At 40.7% G+C, this 13951-nt stretch overlaps 1 protein-coding gene across 1 annotated transcript in view; it reads right to left on the reverse strand.

Moving 5' to 3' along the window:
* The window catches only part of LOC134341435 (F-box/LRR-repeat protein 20), a 243019-nt gene extending 230185 nt beyond the window's left edge, over positions 1–12834 (reverse strand). Inside the window, exon 1 of the mRNA XM_063039288.1 lies at positions 12773–12834. Coding sequence (XP_062895358.1) covers positions 12773–12834 — 62 coding nt within the window. The remainder of the gene's footprint in view (positions 1–12772) is intronic.
* Between the last annotated feature and the right edge of the window lie 1117 nt (positions 12835–13951).

Here is a 13951-nt window from a genome sequence, read left to right on the forward strand (position 1 = left end):
GTCTGAAAAGAGGATGCTGTCCAAGTTGCGTGCCATCTTGGACAATGTCTCCCATCCACTACATAATGTACTGGGTGGGCACAGGAGTACATTCAGCCAGAGACTCATTCCTCCAAGATGCAGCACAGAGCGTCATAGGAAGTCATTCCTGCCTGTGGCCATCAAACTTTACAACTCCTCCCTTGGAGGGTCAGACACCCCGAGCCAATAGGCTGGTCCTGGACTTACTTCCTGGCATAATTTACATATTACTATTTAACTATTTATGGTTTTATTACTATTTATTATTTATGGTGCAACTGTAATGAAAACCAATTTCCCCCGGGATCAATAAAGTGATTATGGCTATAACTATGATTATGACTATGACTATGTTACCCCTAAACTTTTGCCCTTTAACTCTCAACTCATGTCCTCGTTTGAATCTCCCCCATTCTCAATGGAAAAAGTCTATCCACGTCAACTCTATCAATCCCCTTCATAATTTTAAACACCTCTATCAAGTCCCCCTTGAACCCTCTACGCTCCAAAGAACAAAGACCTAACCTGTTCAACCTTTCTCAGTAACTTAGGAGATGAAACCCAGGCAACATTTTAGTAAACCTCCTCTGTACTCTCTCAATTTAATTGACATCTTTCCTATAATTCGGTGATCAGAACTGTACACAATACTCTAAATTTGGCCTTACCAATGCCTTATACAATTTTTTTCCATTCTCATTAATTTGCCAAACAACACACACAAAATGCTGGAGGAACTCAGCAGGCCAGGCAGCATCTATGGAAAGGAGTACAGTCCATGTTTCATGCTGAGATCCTTCAGCAGGACTGGAGAAAACTTTTCAGCTTTTCCGTTGGATTCACGCCTGCAATCGCCGTTTTTTTGACTTTGTCATGTTAGGCAAAGATCGCAAGATCCTACATCTACGGACTCCAGAGCCTGCTGGCCATGAAACTAGCAGGCATGAACTTCAGATTGCGAACCCCTGCCATTGATCTCGCCGACTCCAACACCTCAGGGCATATTCAAAACCCGGACTCCAGCAACGACCATGGAGACATTCAAAATGATTGCGCAACCACCAACTGCAACTCCAGCCTTGAACTCCAGGCCGGGTCTTCACGTGTTGCTATTGTGACTCCCATCTCCCCTTCCCCCACCACCACTCTGCAACCCCGTCTCCCTCAGATCCCACCGTCAGCTCCTGGGCCCTCAGAGGCTCCATCTTCCTCTCACCCCAACCCTCCCCTCTCCATTGACACCCCCAGCCTCCTCCCTCCCGCCTCTGATCCCAGCTCTCAAGATTCCAGCCTTGAACTCCAGGCCAGGTCTTTATGTGCTGTTATTGTGACTCCCATCTCCCCTTCCCCCACCAATACTCTGCAATCCGGTCTCCCTCAGATCCCACCGTCAGCTCCTGGGCCCTCAGAGGCTCCATCTTCCTCTCACCCCAACCTTCCCCTCTCCATTGACACCCCCAGCCTCCCCCCTCCCGCCTCTGATCCCAGCTCTCATCCGTGCCGGGTCTTTACCATCCCCTCCGACCTTCAACTGTCGGAGGCAGAACGCTCTGTTCTCAGTAAGGGCCTCACCTTTGTCCCCCTTCGCCCACACCTCAGCGAGTTCCGTGTTCTCCATGATGCGGAACTCTTCTTCCGCCATCTCCGAGCGTACTTCTTCGGCAAGGACTCTTCCACCCCCACCGATGACCCCTTCTCCCATCTTCAACCCTCTTCTTCTTCATGGATACCCCGCTCTGGTCTTCTGCCTGCTCTGGATCTCTTTATCGCTAACTGCCGACGGGACATCAACCGTCTCGACTTCACTGCACCTTGTCCCCATTCCAACCTCACTCCTTCCAAACGCTCTGCTCTCCACTCCCTCCGCACTAATCCTAACCTTATTATTAAACCCGCCGATAAGGGAGGTGCTGTTGTAGTCTGGCGTACTGACCTCTACCTTGCTGAGGCACAGCGACAACTCGCGGATACCTCCTCTTATTTACCCCTCGATCGTGACCCCACTAAGGAGCACCAGGCCATTGTCTCCCACACCATCACAGACTTCATCCACTCAGGGGATCTCCCATCCACTGCTACCAACCTTATATTTCCCACACTCCACACTTCCCGTTTCTACTTCCTACCCAAGATCCACGAACCTGCCTGTCCTGGCAGACCTATTGTCTCAGCTTGCTCCTGCCCCACCGAACTCGTTTCTGCATACCTCGACACAGTTTTATCCCCCCTTGTTCAATCCCTTCCGACCTATGTTGGTGACACTTCTCACGCTCTTAAACTTTTCGATGATTTTAAGTTCCCTGGCCCCTACCGCTTTATTTTCACCATGGATGCCCAGTCCCTATATACTTCCATCCCCCATCAGGAAGGTCTCAAAGCTCTACGCTTCTTTTTGGATTCCAGACCTAATCAGTTCCCCTCTACCACCACTCTGCTCCGTCTAGTGGAATTAGTCCTTACTCTTAATAATTTCTCCTTTGGCTCCTCCCACTTCCTTCAAACTAAAGGTGTAGCTATGGGCACCCGTATGGGTCCTAGCTATGCCTGCCTTTTTGTTGGCTTTGTGGAACAATCTATGTTCCGTGCCTATTCTGGTATCTGTCCCCCACTTTTCCTTCGCTACATCGACGACTGCATTGGCGCTGCTTCCTGCACGCATGCAGAACTCGTTGACTTTATTAACTTTGCCTCCAAATTTCACCCTGCCCTCAAGTTCACCTGGTCCATTTCCGACACCTCCCACCCCTTCTAGATCTTTCTGTCTCTGTCTCTGGAGACAGCTTATCCACTGATGTCTACTATAAGCCTACTGACTCTCACAGCTATCTGGACTATTCCTCTTCTCACCCTGTCTCTTGCAAAAACGCCATCCCCTTCTTGCAATTCCTCCGTCTCCGCCGCACCTGCTCTCAGGATGAGGCTTTTCATTCTAGGACGAGGGAGATGTTTCCTTTTTTGAAGAAAGGGGCTTCCCTTCCTCCACTATCAACTCTGCTCTTAAACGCATCTCCCCCATTTCACGTACATCTGCTCTCACTCCATCCTCCCGCCATCCCACTAGGAATAGGGTTCCCCGGTCCTCACCTACCACCCCACCAGCCTCCAGGTCCAACATGTTATTCTCCGTAACTTCCACCACCTCCAACGGGATCCCACCATTAAACACTTCTTTCCCTCTCCCCCCCCCCTGCATTCCACAGGGATTGCTCCGTACGCGACTCCCTTGTCCATTCGTCCCCCACCATCCGTCTCCACCGTTCTCCCTCCTGGCACTTATCCTTGTAAGCGGAACAAGTGCTACACATGCCCTTACATTTCCTCCCTTACCACCATTCAGGGCCCCAAACAGTCCTTCCAGGTGAGGCAACACTTCACCTGTGAGTCGGCTGGGGTGATATACTGCGTCCGGTGCTCCCAATGTGGCCTTTTATATATTGGCAAGACCCGACGCAGACTGGGAGACCGCTTTGCTGAACATCTACGCTCTGTCCGCCAGAGAAAGCAGGATCTCCCAGTGGCCACACATTTTAATTCCACATCCCATTCCCATTCTGACATGTCTATCCACGGCCTCCTCTACTGTAAAGATGAAGCCACACTCAGGTTGGAGGAACAACACCTTATATTCCATCTGGGTAGCCTCCAACCTGATGGCATGAACATCGACTTCTCTAACTTCCGCTGATACCCCACCTCCCCCTCGTACCCCATCTGTTACTTATTTTTATACACACATTCTTTCTCTCACTCTCCTTTTTCTCCCTCTGTCCCTCTGACTATACCCCTTGCCCATCCTCTGGGTTCCCCCCACCCCTTGTCTTTCTTCCCGGACCTTCTGTCCCATGATCCTCTCGTATCCCTTTTGCCTATCACCTGTCCAGCTCTTGGCTCCATCCCTTCCCCTCCTGTCTTCTCCTATCATTTTGGATCTCCCCCTCCCCCTCCAACTTTCAAATCCCTTACTCACACTTCCTTCAGTTAGTCCTGACGAAGGGTCTCGGCCTGAAACGTCGACTGCACCTCTTCCTAGAGATGCTGCCTGGCCTGCTGCGTTCACCAGCAACTTTTATGTGTGTTGCTTGGTTTGATATATGTGAACTCCTGCCACAATGGTAACTTAATTCGTTCATTCTCACTTTCATTCCTGATTGCAGCTCAATTATGTTTCTGTCTGCAGTTTCTATTGATTCAACAATTTCAACTACTCTTTTAAATGTAAATTGTGCTTCAGTTAGCTGTTTTTGAATACTATCCTTTAAGATTACACAAATTAAACAATCTCTCAGTGTATCATTAGGGCGTTCACTGAATTGACCATGCTGAGTCTCTTCAATTCAACTACATATGATCAAGTGGACTCCAATTCCTTTTGATTCCACTTACGAAACCTAAAGTGTTTTGCAATTAATGGTTTTGGTTCTAACAGTTCCTGCATTACTTTCACAATATCACCAAAGCTCATTTTGTCTATTTTTAAAGGAAACTGTATATCTTTAAATCAATACACTCAATAGAAAGGCACTCCTCATTGACTATTTCATTTGCTTTAAAATACTGCTCAGTCTGATCAGTACACAATATCAAGTTATCTATTACGGAATGAAATGTATCAATCTTCCTGATGTAGCAAGCCATTTGTGTCTTTTCTTTATGATCATTATCGCTCAGCCTTCCCTCCTTCTTCCCTTCCTTCCTTCCATTAGACGCACTGAGTCTTCTCAACCATTCCATTATAGCTGATCTACTACCACTCACAACTCCATTCTCCTGTTTTTTTCCTATAGCATTTTCAACTGGTTCAACTATTCAAAAATCTATTAACCCCTACATAACCGTAATCGGCAATGAATTTCATAGATTTACCAAAGGAATCTGGCTGAAGGCATTCTTCCTCACTGCCATTCTAAAGCCGTGCTCTATTCTGAAGCTGTGCCTCCAGTCCTAGACATTCCCACCATGGGAAAATCCATTCCATCTCAGTCTTCAATATTTAACAGGGTTCAATAAGGAGCCCCTTCATTCTCCTAAACTCCAGTGAGTTCAGGCACAGACCCATCAAACACTCCTCATGCATTAACCCTTTCATTTCCGGAAACCTTTTTGACAACCCCCTCAGGATATTCTCCAATGGCAGCACATTATTTCTCAGATAAGAAGTCCAAACTGTTTACAATACTCCAAGTACAATTTGTCTAATAACTTATAAAGCATCAACTTTACATCCTTACTTTCCTATTTTACTCCTCTTGAAATTGATGTTAACATTGCATTTGACTGCCTTACTGTTGGCCAGAAAAAACAACAATCAGTGAACAGGAATAGATGTGGCCATTTTGTTGAGAGTGTCCTTGCAGCCTCCATTTTATGAACTAATTCTTGCTCTGAGATAACATAACCAGAGAAATGGAATATGTACACAAGGATTTTCAGCTAGTGACCTGCTAAACCTGAGACCATTCTCAGACAAAAACAACAGGAACATACCATAAAATGCTAGAGGAACTCAGAAGGCCAGGCAGCATCTGTGGAAAGGAGTAAACAGGCAATGTTTAGGGCTAAGACCCTTCATCAAGACTGAAGGAAAAAAGATGAAGAAAAAGTAAAAAGAAATACAAGTTAATAGGTGAAATCAGGAGGGGGGAGGAGTGAAGTAAAGAGCTGGAAAGTTAATTCGTGTAAGAGATAATAGGGTCGGAGAAAGGGGAATCAGATAGGAAAGAAGAGAAGGCCATGGAAGAAAGGAAAAAGGGAGAAGCAACAGAGGGAAAAAGGAATATGGAATGGTGAAGGGGAAGGGGGGTCACTACCGGAATTTCGGGAAATCGATATTCAAGGCATCAGGTTGGAGGCTACCCAGGTGGAATATAAGGTGATGCTCTTCCAGACTGAGTGTGGCCTCATCATGACAGAAGAGGTGGCCGTGGATTGACATGTTGGAATGGGAATGGGAAATGGAATTCAAACAAGTGGCCACTGGGAGATCCTACTTTTACTTGCTGACAGACTCCCACTCTATGTCAGGTCTCACCGATATACAGGAGACCACATTGGGAGTACCAGATACAGTAGATTAAACCCGAAAGACTCACATGTGTAGTAAGATAGTGATGGAGAAGGGGTAAGGACAAGTGTAGCATTTGTTCCACTTGCAAGGATAAGTACCAGGATGAACATCAGTTGTGGGGAGGGGGTGGGGAACAAATGGACAAGAGAGTTGAATAGGTAGCGATTCCTGTGGAAAGCAGAAAGTGTGGAGGAGGTGGTGGAATCCCGCTGGAGATGGTGGAAGTCATGGAGAATTATGTGCTGGATGCGCAGGCTGGTGGAGTAGTAGGGAGAACAAGAGGAATCCTGTCCCTGGTGGGGTGAAGGGAGGATGGGGTGAGGGCTTGCATGCGTCAAGTGAAAGAGATATCATTGAAAGCACCATTGTTGGTGGAGGAAAGGAAGCCCATTCCTTTGAAGGAGGAGGACTTCTGCTTCATTCTGGAATGAAGAGTCTCATCCTGAGACCAAATGCAATAACGACAGAGGAATTGAGAGGAGAGGATGGCATTTTTACAAGTAACAGGGTGGGACAAAGTATAATCCAGGTAGCTGTGAGAGTCAGTGGGTTTATAATGAACATCAATAGATTAGCTGTCTCCAGAGATAAAGGAAGAGAGATCAAAAAACGGGACAAAGGTGTTGGAAATGGCAATGGATTCTCACAACAAATCTTCTACACATACGCTGAGCTCATTAACTTTGCCTCCAACTTTCACCCTGCCCTCAAATTTACCTGGTCCATTTCCGACACCTCCTTCCCCTTTCTTGATCCTTCTGCCTCTATCTCTGGAAACAGCTTATCTACTGATGTCTACTATAAGCCTACGAACTCTCACAGCTACCTGGACTATTCCTCTTCCTACCCTGTCTCTCGCAAAAATGTCATGCATTTCTCGCAATTCCTCTGTCTCCACTGCATCTGCTCTCAGGATGAGGCTTTTCATTCCAGGACGAGGGAGATGTCCTCCTTTTTTAAAGAAAGGGACTTCCCTTCCTCCACCATCAATTCTGCTCTCAAATGCATCTCCCCCATTTCATGCACATCTGCTGTCATCCCATCCTCCCGCCACCCCACAAGGAATAGGGTTCCCCTTGTCCTCATCTACCACCCCACCAGCCTCCAGGTTCAACATATAGTTCTCCGTAACTTCCGCCGCCTCCAACGGGATCCCACCACTAAGTACATCTTTCCCTTCCCCCTCCCCGGCTTTCCGCAGGGATCGCTCCCTACGCGACTCCCTTGTCCATTCGTCCCCCCATCCCTCCCCACTGATCTCCCTCCTGGCACTTATCCCTGTAAGCAGAACAAGTGCTACACATGCCCTTACACTTCCTCCCTCACCACCATTCGGGGCCCCAGACAGTCCTTCCAGGTGAGGCGACACCTCATCTGTGAGTCGACTGGGGTGATATACTGCATCTGGTGCTCCCGGTGCGGCCTTCTATATATTGGCAAAACCCGACGAAGACTGGGAGACCATTTCGCTGAACACCTACGCTCTGTCCGCCAGAGAAAGCAGGATCTCCCAGTGGCCACACATTTTAATTCCACATCCCATTTCCATTCTGACATGTCTATCCACGGCCTCCTCTACTGTAAAGATGAAGCCACACTCAGGTTGGAAGTACAACACCTTATATTCCATCTGGGTAGCCTCCAACCTGATGGCATGAACATTGACTTCTCAAACTTCTGTTAGTGCCCCACTATACCCCATCTGTTAGTTAGTTAGTTATTTATTGTTTTTTTTTTCTTTCTCTCTCTCTCTCTCTCTCTGGTCTTTTTCTCCCTCTGTCCCTCTCACTATACTCCTTGCCCATCCTCTAGGCTTCCCCCCCTCCCCCTTTCTTTCTCCCTAGGCTGCCCGTCCCATGATCCTCTCCCTTATCCAGCCTCATATCCCTTTCACCAATCAGATTGGAGTAACTTTGTGAAGAATAATGACTAATTTATTGAATTTTTTGAGTTTTAATGTTAACGGGCTTAATGGACCAGTGAAAAGAAAAAGAATCTTAACACATATTAAAAAAATGAAGATAGATTTAGCTTTTTTACAGGAAACGCACCTAACGGAAACAGAACATCAGAAACTAAAGAGAGATTGGGTGGGTGGTGTTGTTGCGGCTTCATTTAATTCAAAAGCGAGGGGAGTAGCAATTTTGATCAATAAAACGTTACCAATTAGAATACAAAATGTAATAATTGATTCTGCGGGGAGATATGTGATTATACATTGTCAACTTTTCTCTGAATTATGGACTTTTATGAACATTTATGCACCAAATGAAAATGATGCAAAATTCATACAAGAAGCTTTTCTGAATCTGGCGGATGCGCATGAAAAAATATTAATTGGAGGAGACTTTAATTTTTGCTTAGACCCAGTTTTAGATAGATCAACCAAGGCTGTTATAAAATCGAAGGTAGTAAATTTAACTTTATCATTGATGAAGGACTTAAATCTGATTGATATATGGAGAAGAATCAATCCTAAAGAAAGAGACTATTCGTTCTACTCCCATAAGACATAAAACTTTCTCAAGGATAGATTTGTTTCTATTATCAATGCATATTCAACACAGAGCGAAAAATATGGAGCAAGAATATTATCAGATCATTCCCCTTTATTAATGACAATAATAATGGCTGATAAGGAAGAAGTGGCTTATAGATGGAGATTTAATTCAACATTATTAAAACGTCAAGATTTTTGTGAATTTATGAAAAAGCAGATTCAATTTTTTTTGGATATAAATTTTCATTCAGTGGATGATAAATTTATATTATGGGATGCGATGAAAGCATATCTTAGGGGCCAGATAATAAGTTATACGTCTAAAATTAAGAAAGAATATATGGCAGAACTAGATCAATTGGAAAAAGAGATTACAAAAATAGAAAAAGAATCTCAAAGATATATGTCAGAAGAAAAACGAAAACAACTTGTCAATAAGAAGTTACAATATAATACGCTTCAGACATATAGAACGGAAAAAGCAATTATAAGAACTAAACAAAGGTATTATGAGTTAGGTGAGAGAGCACATAAAATTCTTGCCTGGCAGTTGAAAACAGAACAAGCTTCCAAAACAATAAATGCAATTAGAACAAGGGCAAATAAAATATCTTATAAACCTCCTGAAATAAATGAAACTTTAAAAAATTTCTATTCTGAATTATATCAATCAGAATCCCAAAATGATGTTAATGAGATGGAAAGGTTTTTATCACAAGTTTCTCTTCCAAAATTGAATTTGGAAGAACAGAAGGGATTAGATATGCCTTTTACATTAAAAGAAGTTGAAGAAGCTTTAGGATCACTCCAAAGTAATAAATCTCCAGGAGAAGATGGTTTTCCACCTGAATTTTATAAAAAATTTAAAGATTTATTATTTCCTCTTTTTATGGAACTAATACGTCAAGCAGAAAAAATACATAAACTTCCAGAATCTTTTTCAACAGCGATTGTAATAGTATTGTCAAAAAGACAGAGATCCTATGAAACCAGCATCATATAGGCCTATTTCTTTATTGAATACGGATTATAAAATAATAGCAAAAATTTTATCGAATAGATTATCTAAATTTTTACCAAAATTAGTACATATGGATCAAACAGGATTTATTAAAAATAGACAATTGGCAGATAATGTAACTCGGCTACTCAGTATAATTCATTTGGCACAAAAAAGGGATGAGAAGAGTATAGTAGTAGCTTTGGATGCAGAAAAAGCATTTGATAGATTAGAATGGGATTTTTTATTTAAAGTACTAGAAAACTATGGGTTAGGAACATCTTTTATAAATTGGATTAAAACTTTAAATTCTAACCCTAAAGCTAAAGTGGAGACAAACTCTCAAATTTCAACACCATTCCAGTTAAAAAGGTCAACTAGACAAGGTTGTCCACTATCACCTGCTTTATTTGTATTGGTGATAGAGCCATTAGCAGAACTAATTAGAATTGATCCAGATATTATGGGTTTTAGAGTTAATCAGGAGGAATATAAAATTAATCTTTTTGCCGATGATGTTTTGATCTATTTAACAAATCCACAATATTCGTTACATAAATTATCTTCTAGATTGGATGAATATGGGAAGGTATCAGGTTACAAAATAAATTGGGATAAAAGTGAAATTTTACCTCTTACTAAAGGAGACTATAGTCAATGTCGATTAGTAACCCAATTTAGATGGCTGGTAAACGGTATAAAATATTTAGGTATAAGACTTGATAATGATCTAAAGAATTTATATAAATTTAATTATTTACCACTATTGAAAAAAATTCAAGAAGATCTTGACAAATGGATGATATTACCAATAACATTAGTAGGTAGAGTCAATGTTGTAAAAATGAATATATTTCCTAGATTACAGTATCTGTTTCAAACATTACCAATACAATTGCCACAGAAATTTTTTCAAGAGTTAAATAAATGTGTGAGAAAATTTCTTTGGAAAGGTAAAATGTCAAGAATATCATTGGAAAAATTGACATGTATATTTGGGTTAGGAGGGTTACAACTTCCAAACTTTACAAACTATTATAAAGCAAATCAACTTAGATTTATTGCATCTTTCTTCGATGATCGAAAACCAGCATGAATTAAAATAGAACTAGACAAGATAGGAGAAAATAGACCTGAAGATTTTATATATAAATGGGAAGCTAAATTGATACGGGAAAAGAAAGAATCTCCTATATTAACACATTTGATTGATCTATGGAATAAGATAAATGTTGATAATGAAACACAGAAATCTCTATTAGCAAGGAGACCTTTGTTCCAAAACAGACTTATTCCTTTTACAATGGACAATCAACTTTTATATAATTGGTACCAAAAAGGGATTAAATTTATAGGAGATTGTTTTGAACGAGGTATATTGATGTCATTTGAATAATTAAAGGATAAATATAAAATATCTAATAATACTTTTTTTTTGTTACTTTCAATTAAGAGCTTACTTAAAAGGTAAGCTGGGTCAAACAATGTTTTTGCCAAAACCTAATGAAATTGAAATTTTAATTCAAAAAGGGAAAATTAAAAGATTCATTTCTTGTATGTATAATTTGACTCAAGAACAGACAATTAAACAAGGAACCCATAAGTCACGGCAAAAATGGGAAACAGATCTGAATATTATTATTGATGAAACAAATTGGTCAAGACTTTGTCTTGACAGTATGACAAATACAATAAATGTTCGACTTAGATTAGTACAATATAATTTTTTTACATCAGTTATATATTACACCGCAAAAAATAAATAGATTAAATTCAAATTTATCTGATAAATGTTTTCGGTGTAATCAAGAAATTGGTACTTTTTTACATTCTACTTGGTCTTGTTTTAAAATTCAACCCTTTTGGATAAATTTAAGAATCTTATTGGAACAAATTACTGCAATTCAACTTCCACATAACCCTGTATTATTTTTATTAGGTGATATTGAAGGGATAAAACCGAAACTTAAATTGAATAAATATCAGAAAGAATTTATAAAAATTGCATTGGCAGTAGCTAAGAAGACTATAGCAGTTACTTGGAAATCTGATTCGTATTTAAGTATGGATCGTTGGAATAATGAAATGGCTAGTTCTATTCCACTTGAAAAAATTACTTATAATTTAAGAGATAAATATGTAACATTTTTGAATATTTTGCGCCCTTATTTACAAAAGATAGGATGGCATATTTAAGTGCTCCGATAAAGACTTTGGTCACTTGGGGAAAGTAACGAATAATTATACCAAATTCATTTTGAATCCCATGGAGCATGTGGAAACCTTCCAATAACCAGGCGGTTCTTTTCTTTTTTTTCTTTTTTTCTTTTTCTTTCTTTTTAGGTAGGACTATATATGGGGGGGGAGGGTAGATTCCTTTTTTTTTCATGTATTCTTTTTGAAAATTCAATAAAAAATTATATTACAAAAAAAAAACCACAGTGCACCACCAAGATTCTAGTGGTTCAAGAATAATAATACTAACTGCCACCTTCAAAGTGGGCATTGTTGTGAGTATTAAATTCCTGTTCTACCCACCTAGAGAATTAAAATTATAGCATAACAGAGCTAGAAAATAGAACATACAACACAGAAAACCTACAGCACAATACAGGTCCTTTGGCCCATAATGCTGTGCTGAACATGTGCTTATTTTAGAAATTACCTAGGGTCACCCATTGCCCTCTATTTTTCTAAGCTCCATGTACCATCTACTCGCTATATGATTCTGAAAGAGGTGGCTGTGCTGCAAAATGGCATATGGCTGATTAAGTTTACCTGTTTATTATGAAGAAACTAATTTGCAAAAGGAACAAAGCAAATTCTTAGGTACAAATGCCACTTAAATGCAGTTTAAATATAACTCAGTCTTGTGGTATACTTTATCCCTAAATCACAGGCAGTACCGGCATTGCATATGACAGCTCTACAGGAATTTTTGTTAGCTTTTCTTCAAGGTTTCACTATAAGTGGATGAATATATACAACAGAAAATCAGCTACATTTAAATCGTGACTCGACTTTGTCATATTTTAGCTTCAAAACAATTTTTTATGTTTACCAACCACAATTCAACATAATAATTTGTAAAGGCAACAATTCAGGATTTTTATAATTTTTTCTGATACATATCCTGCACATGGTAGTAAAAAGATGTTTCTTCTTAGTTCGAATGTGTTTTTCTTACCGGAGTAACAGTTCCTTAGGGAGTTTCTTATTTATTACAGCTTCATCGTTATTTGAGAACATCTAGAAAACAGAGAGTTCGGGTTAGAATGTGATAAGGGCAAAACAAAATGTGTACAAACTATACCAGAAATGGCTTTGAAGTCTATTCTCAATTCGCTGCCTTACATAGATGAAAATCTGAGGAAGGGAACAAGGAAGTGATTGGAACTATTAACAGAGGGATCATTCGGTGGCCCTACAAGGTAGCAAAATAGGAGTTTGAATTTGGCACTATCTAAAAGGAGAAACTGAATTATTATAAAATCCACTCTTACACACAAAAGAAAGTTCATCAATTCCAAGCAAACCAGATGGAAATTTGGGAATAATCCTGGCTTTCTGTTTATCATCATCTCATTTGTCACATGAAAAAGAACTTTAAAATACTGTTTTAGTCCCTAAATCCAAACTGTTCAACCTAGTTACATATACATACAAGATACATATATTCATACATGCATGAATGGGAACTTAAAAAATCAGTAATTGCAATGCCAAAAAAAGTATGGCTGAATCTCCTTCCAAACCTCTTACTCAATGTCAGCAAGACTAAAGAGCTGATTATTGACTTCAGGAGAAGGAAACCAGAGGTCTGTGAACCAGACCTCACTGGAGGATCAGAGGTGGCCGGGGTCAGCAACTTTAAGTTCCTGTGTTATTATTTTGGAGGACCTGTCCTCAGCCTAGCACTTAAGTGCAATTATGAAGAAAGCACGGCAGCGCCTCTACTTTATTAGAGGAGTTTGCAAAGATTCAGTTTGATACTTATGACTTTAACAAACTTATATCAATGTGTAGTGAAGAGTATGTGATCACAATTACATCATGGCCTGGTATGGAAACCAATGCTTTTGAATGGAATATCCTACAAAAACTAGCGTAGATATAGCCTAGTACATCATGGGTAAAACCCTCACCATCAATGAGCACATCCATAGAAAGACTTATCACAGGAAAGCAACATCCATCATCAAGGGATACTGCCCCAGGAAACGTAGGACATGCTCTGTTCTCACTGCTACCATCAGGAAAAAGAGACAGGAGCTTCAAGACTTACACCACCAAGATCAGGAACAGTTATTACTCCTCAACCATCAGGTTTCTGAACAAAAAGGAATAATTTCATTCAACTTCATTT

Source organism: Mobula hypostoma, assembly GCF_963921235.1.
Source record: "Mobula hypostoma chromosome Y unlocalized genomic scaffold, sMobHyp1.1 SUPER_Y_unloc_4, whole genome shotgun sequence".
In the NCBI taxonomy this organism is placed as follows: Eukaryota; Metazoa; Chordata; class Chondrichthyes; order Myliobatiformes; family Myliobatidae; genus Mobula; species Mobula hypostoma.